General features: G+C 37.4%; 1 protein-coding gene across 1 annotated transcript; it reads left to right on the plus strand.

Annotated features, from left to right (window-relative positions):
• The first annotated feature begins 4,621 nt into the window (after positions 1 to 4,621).
• On the plus strand, positions 4,622 to 13,225 carry ankk1 (ankyrin repeat and kinase domain containing 1). Its single transcript, XM_017428946.3, has 9 exons — positions 4,622 to 4,995; positions 6,368 to 6,650; positions 6,743 to 6,894; positions 7,226 to 7,275; positions 7,484 to 7,639; positions 8,050 to 8,162; positions 8,457 to 8,490; positions 9,682 to 9,922; positions 10,737 to 13,225. Exons 1-9 carry the CDS (start codon positions 4,811 to 4,813, stop codon positions 11,776 to 11,778), a joined length of 2,256 nt encoding a protein of 751 aa, XP_017284435.1. The 5' UTR covers positions 4,622 to 4,810; the 3' UTR covers positions 11,779 to 13,225.
• The last annotated feature ends 441 nt before the right edge of the window (positions 13,226 to 13,666 follow it).

Genomic DNA, 13,666 nt, shown 5'->3' on the forward strand with positions numbered 1-13,666 from the left:
AGCAGAAATCCTAGTAGTGATGCCCAAATGGTGATTCATTAAAAGCTTTATTCTCATAGAAATTGATCATTAGTTTCAAGGAAACTAAACATTTGCTTTAAAAACGTTTAGATAGCTGTTTACAAATCTAAGTTTCTATTTTTAATTTATCTAAATGGCGTCTTTAACACCGTTGAATCCACACACACAGAGAAATGTTATACACTTATATGAAATGTCCCTTAAGAGTACCTTTGTGACTTTAATTTTTCTTGTTACTCATGTTTGTTGTTCTCCCATGTTTATAATTCTGTGCCAATATGAGAGCTAAACTATCTGCATGAGGATTTGATTAAAACGTGTTTATGGCTCTTGAGAAACACTCAGGAGCCAATTATTGTTTCAGTCTGAATCACATTACTTATCTACATAGATAGCAGAAGAGATACTGTAGGCCCCTCAACGTTTCATTTTGTTTGGTTATATTTGCTGGTGTGTACGCTCGGAGCATACCGATCGGAGAGCTCACAGTTAAGCTATTAGAGGACATGAGGGGCAATGGAAAAACAAGCTATCGGCTCGAACCAGTCAACTTTCCCCAGTGTGGTGGAGCCTGCTAATGCGATTGGCTGATCTGCAAGATGTGGCTTCCATCAATGAAGACAGACTTCTCCCCTCAGGTAGCCTATCAAAAATCTGATCACGACTGCCTGGTTTTCATTGGAACATCAATCCATGAGTCTGTCCTAAATAACAGTGTGAGTTAGTGAAGCGTGAAACAACGGCCGTCAGTGAATGTTAAGTTCATTTTTTAGCCCCACCCGCAGACATTAAGCAAGTTGAAAAGTCGGTGGTTTGGTGGATCGTTACGCTGCAAGGAGTTAACTCTCAAATTAAGAGTATTAACCTATAAAGAGTAAACGCAGGTAGGGCAGAAGTGGTGTTTATCTATTATAGCAACAAGTTAATGTAGCTGTGAGGTGGCATGATGGAAAACAATCTGCTAAATCACATAGATCACTTTAATTATGAAAATCTGTCATGTTTTCAGATTGATTATTCATCTCTAATTTAAACCAAGGACTTTTCTCAATCCATCATAATTATCCACAATGTGTGGGCAAAAACAAACAATTTATAATCATATAAAGCCTCGCAATGATGGTTTTTTATAGCTTTTTTGCATTTTTGATTTCTTGAGGAATGGTGCGACATATGGAAGCAAAGGGACATGAATTTTAAAAACCTAAATTATCTAAATTGTGTGAGTCTTTTCCCTACCGCAGCCCAGCAGCAAGAGCCAGAAAAAAAGAAGAAGAAGAAGAAAAAAAAAAGCAGGAGCGAAGGGGAATTCTATTGAAGTCGACTTATTAATCAGAACTTCTAACCGTGTCTTCGAAATGAAAGGCTGAACAAAGAGCCAGCCCACAGCAAAGTGGAGGAGTAGAAATGAAGGCACCACCCTGACCTGTAGTTGAACTCTCAGGAGGCACGCGCTATGAACAGAAATCCTAATGAATCACATTTACATTTCCGGTAAGTGAAAGATGGACGAGGACAAGATGAGATGAAGTGATGCCTGCTGAGGGTTGCGCATGACTGCGAGTTTGGGACGGAGAGGCTTTTTATCCTCTCAGCAGGAATCCAAATGATCCATATGTGCTCAAAATGAAGGAACCTGAGGGAGAAGGCCCAAATACCTACATGACTGCCTATGCTACTGAAGACCCCCAGGAACAAAATTATACATATATATATCTGAGTGTGTGTGTCTCTGTGTGTGTAAATGTACATACGTGAGCCCACTTTCTTTAAAACGACAACTACACCTTATGTCCTCGGATAAATTTAGCTGGAAATGAGGCTGAATGGAGGAGCAATAGAACTGAGAAGCCTGTAAAACAGAACAGCAGGTGGGAATACGAGGGGGGGAAAGTAGCTCAGGACTTTTCTGTTTTCTCATTTTCCTGAAAGACCTTCATATCACAGTAATCCCTTCTCATAAAGCCGGAGGTTTTAGTTTTTTTTTCCCCCACTGAGAACAGATTTTTTTAAAGTGATGTAGAGTGATGAAATCAGCGGTGTCAGTATGTGATGAGAGCGTTTTTTTTCTTTATAGCTGTCTGTACTTTATCTTTTAAAACTATTCATAAATGTATTTGCTGCTTGATTAATAGCACAACTCAATTCATTAGAGAACTGAAGGAATGCATTAGACCCACAGCTTTTTATGCCAGTGTTTTAAATTAAAATCATCTTTTGTAGATGGGACAGAGTTCTAGCCACTTTGGTCAAACTGTGTAAATGACATTATGCACAATCTAATGCGAGATCTTACAAGATATGTTAGATCTCAAAGTACATGTTGAGGATGACTTTCGGCTACTACCATGCCAGATTTCCAACTCAGTATCTGTAAAACTGACTGAATTATAGCCACTTATGCATTTGGCCAGCTCACTTATCTATGGCACCCATCTTCAATTGAATTTTTTCCTGAAGTTAATCAGTTGTATATCCACCCAATGGTTTGATAGTTATTTTGCTAACAAACAGACAAACACACATAGGCACAGACACAGAAACTGACAAAAACATAATCCATTTGCTGTTCAGCAGTGAGATGTAAAAAATTATAAAATGCATAAAGACTTGTTCGAATCACTCATTGTAAAAGAGTCAATGTCAAAGAGTGTCAAATTTGATGCAAACAATATGATTTTCTTTCATTTTGTTAGACCATTACACTAATACAGCACTTTAGGTCACCTTTCAAAGTGAAGGACTCTAAAATAGTTATAAACAATTAATATCTTACCTGTTGTAGATAGCTGGCAAAATAGAGTTTATTTCTGACTAGATTGACAAACTAACTAGTCAGATCCAGTTCCAAAGTAGATTTCTGTCACCTTAAAACAACTGCAGTCTTAAAAATTTAAAAGCAGCTATTTATAGTCAGTGGTGTAAAAGTTAATATAAAAGCATTTGCATGAACCACGATAAAATCTTTAAGATTGGGTTTGTTTTATAACTAGCCATTTGCTCATTTATCCAGTCAGAATTAAACTCTGTTCTCCAAACTGAGGTCATTCAAAGAACTATCTACCACATGTAAGATATTAATTGTTCATAACCGTTCTATAGAAGTCCACTTCAGAAAAACCTGAAATATCTCTTTATTATGACTTGGGGTTTTCTGTATCTGTTTCCCACAGAAGCTACACTGTTTACTGTAAGGAGCTAGGTTCAATTATGCACTCAGAAATGAATGAATAAATTTACATTTAAGTGGCACTACTTAAAATTAGGAGTATACATATTTTAATGTACTTTAGGTTTAAACAACTTTGTTTTAATCTTTTAATCTTGATTGTTCTGAAACACTTACTGCTGAAATTCAGTAGCCTTTGTGCCCTTTACTTGACTTTTTGTAGCGAAAGCAAAGTAATTCTGATGTGTGTGCACTTTGGTTCAGAAAGCTTTGATAGCTCCCCTAATCACAAAGAAAACAGCTGGAATTGGGGTTAGCGTCGGATTTGTGACGAGAATACAAATTTCTCAGAAAAATACTGCTAAACAAGGGTGTTCTGCAACAGTCCCATGAATGGTGTTTGACAGCTTGGGAAACAAGTCAAACAAAAAGACTGGTATCTGTTCTGAGAATCTGATTTGGGACAAAGGTAACAGAAACAAAATGTATTGACTGCAGCTGATCCATATTTGACTGTGGCACAGATCCTACTAAGTATTAAATGTTGCTGAGACTACATTAGCTTTATTAGAGTTTATGAAATACTTTATACATGAAATATTTAAAGAAAGTGTATGGGAGACTTTTGCTGAGTACACAAGCTAGACACACCACATTCCTGTCCCCTGGTGTTATCTAAAGGGCCATCTCCTTAACTTGGAATTGTAGACCACTGAGCCATTTCACTAAAGCTGTTGGGGGTTAAAAGTCTTATTAAACTCTATTTTGGTAGAAGTAGATGGTTCATTAGGCAGTTCGCTTACTGTAAATACAGATCTAAATCACAACAGGTTCATTTATCATTTCAGATATGATCACTAACCCAATTACTGCTGCTGAAGACAAAGACGAAGCGATCATTTTTTTGCCTGTGCGTGCTTGCGGTTGTTTGTCTGCACTGTTAGCGAAATAACATGAATGACTAAACAGATTTTACTGAAACATTCAGAAAGTAATCATAGGGCTGATATCTACAACCAGTTCCCTGTTGGAGTCAACCCAGTTTAGGATGGCTGCCACAACTTATTTCATCTAGATAACATAAAAATGGCTATGACTTTTAAGGATTAACCAAAATGGCTACAACATGGTTATCTGTCAACAGAAGATGATTTTAGTCTAAACATCAGGCATGAAAGGTGGCGGGTGATATGCATTCCTTCAAGGAATGCTAAGCCTTTAATTATTCCTTGGATTTTGACACCATCTTGGAGCCAAAGAGAAGAGATCAGAAGTTTATATGAAACTACTTAGATTGCAAAGTTCTACAGTGAGAAAGACTGAAAGTCAACTAAACTGTCTTAACAGCTGAAAACCAGTTTTGCAACATTACAGCACAAACAAGTTCTGCACCTCAGCTCCTCCCACAGATTAGGAGTGTCCTGTCGCTTGGTTTGACTTTACAACCAGCTGCCACTCATTATAATGTTCGTCTGTGTTCTGACTTTCTCTTTTCCTCAGCAAGACACAGACTCCTGCAGGGCTACTGACTGATATTGATGTGCAGGTTAAACCCTGTTTATGAGTGGGATTAAAGAGTGAGTGTGTCGCCAGGGCTTGTTTGAGAGGATCCTTGTACTCATGGATTGCTGTGATGGATCTCCGGGACAGTTCAGGGACTTCAGGAAGGTCGACTTTGAGGCTGATTGGATTAAGCTGTCAGAAGGCAGGTTTGGTCAGGTGTATCAAGTCAAACTCAAGTTCTGGCGGGAAAAATGTGTCCTAAAAACCTTTGACACAGATTTGTGTTCCAGCAATTGTTACAGGTAAGAATTTTCATTGGTAAATGTCTTACAAGGTGCTCAAAGATATGATAAACTCTCTAGTAATTCTTTTGCACAGTGGCACGGTTTGATTTGAATTAAAGTGATAGTTCAGATAATCTGAAGAGAGGTTCTATAGAAAGGTTAAGAACGACTAGAAAAAAGATAATTTTCTGCTAAAATGCAGGCTGAATACTAGGTGCCTGAGTGACTTTGCTAAAATTTTGTTGAACAAGTTTAAACAAGCAGCGCAGAATTTAAAGTTAAAGCTAGCAAACGCAGTAGCTATAAATTAAAATTAACACAACAGTAGCCAAAACCTAAAGTTAGCAAAACTCTGGCAAGTAGCTGAAATTAGCACAACGTTAGCTGAAACCTTAACTTAAAATAGTGACTTAAAAGCTAGAACTAGTTAAAATAAAAGAATCCCATCTATTCCAATGCAATCAAAAACTGTTAACTAAAGTTCCATTTTAAATAAAAAGTATAAAAGTAATAATTACCAAAAGCCATAACACCCATCTCCTAAATAAGCTGAACATTTTGACATTTGACATATTTTGTTTTTGAGGTAGTTAGGTGCCAAAAACATGTACGAAAGAAACTATTAATGTCAGAAGGCGGGGAGATGGCGGCGAACCCAGAACACAGACTCATTACTTAAAAGAACGAAAATTACTTTATTAACTAAAATAACAAACAAAAAGGCTGGCGTGGCAGCAAAACAAACACTAACAAAATCCAAAAAGCAAGGAGCGAAGGCATAACTAGGAGGAACAAGAATGAACAGGCAAAGCGGAATGATCCAGTGAGGGGTGAAGGAGAATGACCGGTTCTTAAAGACAGAGGATAATGAGGAAAATGGACACAGGTGAGTGAGAATGATTACAAGCAGGTGAAGATGGGCGTGGCAGACATAAATAGGAAATGTACTGGGGAGGTGGAAAGTGACAGGACATGAACACAGAAACTAACAGATAACCAGAAACAAAACAAGAGTTTACAAAACACTAAAAACCATGACAATTAACCTCAACAAGAAAATCTGTCTAAATAACTATGCAATATCAAATTGAAACAATGGAAATATTTCCAAAGTAGATAAGATATTCACATGACATATGAATTATTTGAGTTTAGCAATCCACTTTGGTCTTGATTCCTCTCAGACTGGCAAACTGAAGTTGTTAGAAATGTTATCTACTACAGGTAAGGTCATTTTTGTTCATAACCTTTCCACACAACTTCACTTAAAAAGACATGAGGTTTTGCTTTGCCTCAGGAAGTTTAATCATTAAATATTATATTGGCTAAAATAATATGTTTCCAATCCAGTGTGTCTGCTCATTATTATTATTTTTATTTTCCATCACAGGAAAATGGCAGATGAGGTGTCCAACATAGCCAAACTAAAGTTCAAGTACATTATGTCCATTTATGGACTTTGCAATGAAGCAACTGCTGTTGTGATGGAGTACATGAGCAATGGATCCCTGAACAATCTCCTCACCAGTCACACTTTGATGTGGCCAAAGAAGTTTCAGATGGTTCATGAAGTCTCCATGGGCATGAGTTTCCTCCACAGCATGGAACCTCCACTACTCCATCTTAACCTCAAAACATCCAATATCCTACTAGATGAGCATCTTCATGCTAAGGTCATTAAAACTTTAACAGCGTACAGTGATACATGTTAATATGACATGAAATCCTCAGAAATTTGCATGTTTTTTTTCCCCACCCTTTTCAGATTTCAGATTTCAGTATCATTCAGTGGGAAGAAGGCATGAGTAGGACAACGTTCATGGAGCATCTGACGGCCAGAGGTAACATAAGTTACATTCCTCCAGAGACCTTTACACAGGAACCCGGTCCACCAGGAACTGCATTCGATGTTTACAGGTGATTTCCTGGGAGCGTCTTTGAAAAAACACACAATCGGAATTGCTGCATTACCTTTTTGTGATTCAGTGCACAACTCCAACTTCACACAGTGCAACCTTGCTCTGTTCTGTATTCTCTATGTTCCACAAGTCATGGACACATTGCAACTTCTCTCTGATCTAACCCGCTTTCTTGCCCTTTTATAATATCAATATTTTATTTGACGACAACAAGAAACAGGTAACTTTTTCTGCTGTGTACGAGAGAGGAAGCTTCAAAGTCACTAAATGCACAGCAAGCTAAATCAAAACCTTATGACTTAAGAGCCTCTTCCTGCTTTGATCTGCAGCTTTGGGATTGTGATGTGGGAGATACTGACACAGCAGAAACCATATGCAGGTAAGAAGAAATGGAACATGTGTTATGTTACAACCCAACAGAAATAAGTTACAAAATGTTCTGTAGATAATCCAATTTGATTAGAACCTGGTTCTATTTTCTGCACAGTGTCCTGTGAAGACTTTTGACATGAATGAGTTATATATGGAAATAAATTGAACTGAATTGAATTTAGGCAGCAACTGACATGTTTTTTTGTGCGTTACAGGCTGCAGTGTGACAACAGTACTCTTGCAGGTGTCAAAAGGGAAGAGACCCTGCCTGGAAAGGATTCCCGATCACAGGCCCCAGAAGTGCGATCAGCTGATCAGCATCATGGAACAATGCTGGGACAGGGATCCCTGGAAGAGGCCAGAGTTTTCAGGTCCAAAATGCTAACTCAAACAAACAAACAAAAAAAGTTTTATAAAAAAGACTTAATGTAACTAGAAATTCTCATGAATTCAAAAACTTTTAAAGCTGTTTAATCAAATTTCCAGATTTTAGGGCTTTGTTTCCACAGGGTTTAATTATATTGTTTATAGTTAACAAAAGGTAGCATTTTTCATGCATTATTTTCATTCTCATAGAAAAAGCTGATGTGCTAATTTGTGATGTTTCCCAAAAAAACATTTACCATAATTATAAAACAATTTCCCTGTAATTCATGCGTAATCATATTGTTTTGATGCAATTAGAAGACAGTCCCAGTTGGATTTTTTAGCTGCACCTTACGTAATACTTCTATTTTAAATTAAGTGTTTTAACAGTCCTGTCTTGATGTTTTGTTTGCAGACACATTGAAGAAAATAGACGTCTTGAAGATCCCAGGACCAAGCCACTATTACCAAAATAGTGACATGAAAGAGAAATCTAATTATTCGAGGCAGATCGCCACCAACCATGAAGTTAGTTCTGCTTGATGCTCTTATTTGTTGTTGCTGTGGTATGTCTAGTTGGTATCATGGTCTGTAGTTTCTGTGCTTCAGGGTCTGTTTCACTGTTAATCTTTCTGCTTTCACACACCTGACACAAAATCCCAATTATCACAACAGAAGTTTATGATATTTTTTAGCAAGTGTTTGTTTAAAATAAGCTATTAATAATAGCAATTCAGGTGTGAACGATTAAAAGAGCCCTTGAACATGTATGCTTTTACAGTGAAAATTATATATTTTTTTGCTCTGTCATTCCTTCATTAGATCACATTGCCTGAGATGCCTGACCTTTCTTCAGGTGAGCACATACAAGAAAGGTAAAAAAGTTTATTTTGAGTTTTCTTTTCATCTGGTATTAGTTTCATTGGTGCACTCCAGAAAGGGGGTTTAGGTAACTCTGAGTTTCTCTTGAGTAACTCTTGAGCTACTTTTCAGTTCCAAAACAGCTGATTACAAGAAGGTTCATTAACACACAGTCAAGAGCATGCATGTGCACTGTAAAAACCCATCATCAACCCATCAGCTCTGGTACGTCTATTAACTATGACAAATTCAAAAAATATACAGAGATCTGGGCTATTTTTAAATACCAAGTATGCTAAGTATGCATTTACCAAGTATTCACGGACCCAATGCAATAGAACAGAGGTATTGTCACTACTTAGCTAAGCTTTTTAGTCTAGCCAAGAGCTGTATTTCAAGTAAACTGTTTTTAATAATAATTTGATTTTCAGTTTTCCCTCCATTTCTGTCCGTCTTCTTTCCTGACATTCATTTTTAGGTATCCAAAAAGTTACTTGCATCTAGACCCTACTTTCTGCCTGGTTTTTGAGTTGTTACTAACCCTGACAAGAAATTTATGGAATGCAATGTAATGATTTGTGCTTGAGGACATAAGTTATTTATTTTTTACATAAACAGACACAACCCTGGTAAAAAGGTAAAATAAAACAGTCTCAAACCCTTAACAAAGCAAATGTTTGAGTTTTAACTAATAAAAAAGTGTTTGTATTTTCAGGGTGGTTTGAGGTTCATGTTCATCTTCCCTCTAATCCAGTACTGATTAAATTTTTTCTTTCTGTGTTTTCATTTGCTGTTTTATTAAGTTTACACATGCGCTGCCATGTGGTTGGGCTTTAATAATTAAACTGTAATCAGTCAGATTAAAGTGTTTTTTGTGAAATTAAATTAGTTTTAACATTGACAGTGTCTTGCCTGGGAAACTGGATGATAAAATAGACCCTCATAAAATCAGGAACTTGTTTTTTCTAGCTTACTTAGAGCAGGACTTCTATCTTCAAAAAGCATAAATGAAGTGTTGTTATAGACTGATATTGACTATTTTATCCTCTGTCACTACTTACATAAGCGCGCAGCTTTTTGCAATAAAACCAGGAGAGCTAACTTTAAGAAAAAAGAAAAAAGCAGTTATTGAAAGAAGTTCAACACACTCTGTTTTGCATTTCTGGCCTTTCTTTTCATTTTACAGATGACCAAGAAGCAAGCAACGGCCTTCTGTTTCTGCTTTCCAAAAAGGACTTCAGTAGTTTCAGGCAGACTGTGAAACGAGAGCATGTAGACACACAGTTTTCAGGCCAAAAGAGTCTCCTTCACTACACGGTAGCCAGCGGAGATTTGGAAAGTGTCAAGCATGTCCTGAGTCTGGGTGCTGAGGTCAACTGTGCAACGGCCAGAGGTTACACTCCACTTATTATTGCTGTTCTGCAAAGGTCAGTATAAAAATATGCTCAAAATCTGTTTTATGTGCAACACAGAGAAGAGTTGTTGTTAGTGTTTGAGTTTGTTGACATTTTGTGAAGTGTAATTATGAATTACTTACATAATGCTAGTTATATTTTCTCTCAGAGACCTTGATAAGAGTAGAACACCACTCTTTATTTTATTTTTTTGATGACCCGATGCAAATTACATTTAGTTTAGCTTTGTATGATGTAACCGGGACATTAGAAATGATCACACATCTTCCACATTTATTTTTGGAAACATCTTTATTTCATTGGACCTCCTTGTGGGTGTGTGTATATATATGTGTGTGTGTGTGTAAATTTTGGTTTATTCATTAGAAAAAAGTTATTTAGGTGTCTTTTTGACTCAAAAGTTTGTTGCAAGAAAAAATGGACATGCAGTTTAGAAACAGTAATTGTTTCATTGTTTCTTTTTTGCAGTTTTTGTTTGTGAGAAGCAACAAAAAATAAGTCTTTAAATGATGACGTTTGTCCAGTCCAACTGTGGTCAGGAAAGGGTTTACTGTTTTCCGAGTTTTTCTCTGTCTCTCAGTTGTAAAGCATCAACTGGACTTATTTCCTGACTGAATCTAAGGATCTTGTTCATGTGGTTAAAAATTATCTGGGATATAAGAGATTAGATTTTCAATCCATGTTAGCTGGAGAGCTTGGAGTTTGCTAAAGGAAAAAAAAAGCAAAACAAGAAAACCCTGGCTGTAGGTTTTTATCCACTGTAAAGATATGAGATATTAATATCCTTTAAAGTCTTATTGAACAAAAGAAACCTCTTTTCCAACAGGCTTTATGATATCATCCTTTTGTTATTGGAACATGGAGCAGATAAAATGCAGGGGGATGAAGACCAGTGGATGCCACTACATTTTGCTGCTCAGAACGGTGATGATCGGTGTATCCGTCTCCTCTTGGACAAAGGAGCTTCGGCAGATCCCCAGGAAAAAGACGGATGGTTGCCCCTCCACCTGGCCTGCCAGAATGGCCATGAAACAGTGGTGCGCCTGCTGCTTTCACGACTGGTGAAGGAGGTGAATGTAGATCAAGAGGAGAAACTGGGCAGGACGCCGCTCCACCTTGCCTCTTCCTACGGGAATCTTAATATCGTCAAGCTTCTCCTTGCTCACAAAGCAAATCCGAATGCTACTGACAGATCTCTTTCCACCGCTCTTCACTTATCCGCCGAACAAGGCCACAATCGCATAGTCAGACAGTTGTTGAAAAGCGGGGTGAATGTTGACAGTGCAGACAGCAGAGGACACACGCCGCTTCACTTGGCTGCTCTGAATGGTCATGCAGGTATATGCAGGCAGCTGTTAACCAGCGGGGCCAACCCAGAGTCCAAGTCCCTCCAGGAGTGGACCCCCCTGCACCTGGCTGCTCAGAGAGGACATGAAGCTGTAGTGGTTCAGCTGGAGAGTCTTGGTGCTCTTGTGAACTCGAAAGGCCAAAATGGATGGACTCCGCTGCACCTCGCCTGCAACCAATGTCAGCCGGAAGTGGTGGCAAAGCTCCTGTCAGCCAAAGCGGACCCAAACATCAAAGAGGACAGCAATGGGTGGACGCCTCTTCACGTAGCCTGTACAAATTTTTGCTTCCCATGTGTTCTTCATCTGGTGTTATACAAAGCAGATGTTAATGCGGTAAACTCAGAAAAGGCCACACCTCTACACCTAGCTGCTCAGCACGGCTGTGTGCCCACCGTAAAGACCCTGCTGCTGAACAGAGCAGACAGGGCGCTGCAAGACTCTTCTGGATCCACAGCTCTGGATGTGGCGAAACAGTGTGAAGAATGGGAAATAGTGAAAATACTGGAAAAGGATAGCTAAAGCAACTGTTCAGACCTTTTGAAGTGAGTTTCTGCGGAAAGGCTATAAATAATAACTTAGCCTTTTGAACAACCTAAATGTGGAGAAATGAAAAAGCTGATACCTAATCCAAACTAAACTACTAATCTCTAAACTTTTACAAAGCTACATGAAAATGATACAGTATTTTTAAATCTTAAATTGATGTCAATTTCACATTACATGGTCATTCATAGAAATTTTACAATTATTTTTGGGTATTTGCTCCTTCAGTGTTGCTTAGTGGTACTTATTGGAAGAATATTATATTTATCCAAAAAGAATACTTAAACAAATAACTAGTATCGTCTCCTTTTTTGAGTCAGGCCTTTGTTAAGCAATTTAAAGCAGGATATTAAATATTTTTGAACAACACCTACGTTTTGCAGCACTAGATTGTTATACTTGTTATTAATTTAAAAACCTAAATTGAAAGTGGCAATAAAAACAGTTTGCTTTATATTGATTGTCCAGCATACAAAAGATAAACAAAATTTAATACAATGGTTAAAAACATCTATTACTTGATTTTATTTTGTCAATATTCCACAGCCAAACAAAACCCTGCCATTTATGCCATATCTGGTAGTTGAAATGAAAATAATTCCTTTAAAACCTGCTGTTAAATCTGACAAGAATATTATAGTGACACAGGAAAGTGAGCCAACATATTGGGGTCAGAATCAGGTGAAGTAGATTATAATGACAAAACATATTGATTGTCCTCCTTAAATCACCTTGCCTTTGTGCCTCCTGTGTGAGCTGCCATCATAGATGAAGGGTGAAAATTACAGGGGAAAAAAACTATTTTTGTAATAACTTTGAGCTTTCATTTGATATAAAAGTCTGTGTTTTTTTGTTTGTTTGTTTATCTACATAGTTAAACCAAATTTGACCGACATAAACTTGGCATTTTTAAACCAAATTTTCCAACATACAGTATATCTATTGTTTTCTCCATGACAAGGCAAGATAATTATCAGTCATTCCCTACAGAATGATGGCGGCGTTATCCGGCTTTTGCCATGCTCATTTAGCACACTGACATCCTATTAAACTTAAATGAAATGCATGGATTCAGGAGCAGTATTGACCTGCGCTTTCAAAGGATTTTCCCTGGAACCACGAGAGACTGACTCTGATGGAGAACTGAGGGTTGAACCCAATCAAATTACTGTAAATGAAAAGTGCAGAGGTAAACTGGGCTCAGTCTGAGCTTTGGATGTTCTCGGTTGCTGAGTGAAATGTATACTGTGTTGTATTGAAGGTGATATTTTATTTTAAAATAATCACTTATTTTTTCACGTCTGACTCTTTCAGTTACCTTGATTGGTTTGACTTTCAGGTATTATTTAATGTTTGTAATAAAACAACATGAAGCCATTAAACCTCTTTTAATGTTTTAAAAATAAAGCCATTGACAAAGAGACTGCTTACTGTGTATTGAACCTTTTCTCCTTAGGGGTAAAAATTAAACTGTATTGTTTTCTTGAGCAATATTTATTAACAAGAACCCACTAAAACATTAGTAAGTGCATTAAAGCAATATAGTAGTTGAGATTTTTTTAAGTTGACTTCTGTGGAAAGGTTAAAAACAATTAATATCTTACCAGTTGTAGATGGATCTTTGAGTAGGGTGAAATAGAGTTTAGTTCTAGCATTCTGAGCCGGGCCAAAACAGTTCAGATCTCAAAGATTTTGTAGTAGGTCATGGGATCTCTAGTGTATAAACCTTTGCACTGCTGTCAATTTCACATGACATGACTATTCTGGCAGAGAAATTATATCCTGCTGGAAGTGGCCCAGAAAACTTAAGATAAATACAAAAGTTTTTGTAGACTTTGTATTTAGTTCTGCACTGCAGACAAAC

The sequence above is a fragment of the Kryptolebias marmoratus genome, linkage group LG2 (assembly GCF_001649575.2).
Source record: "Kryptolebias marmoratus isolate JLee-2015 linkage group LG2, ASM164957v2, whole genome shotgun sequence".
Lineage (NCBI taxonomy): Eukaryota > Metazoa > Chordata > Actinopteri > Cyprinodontiformes > Rivulidae > Kryptolebias > Kryptolebias marmoratus.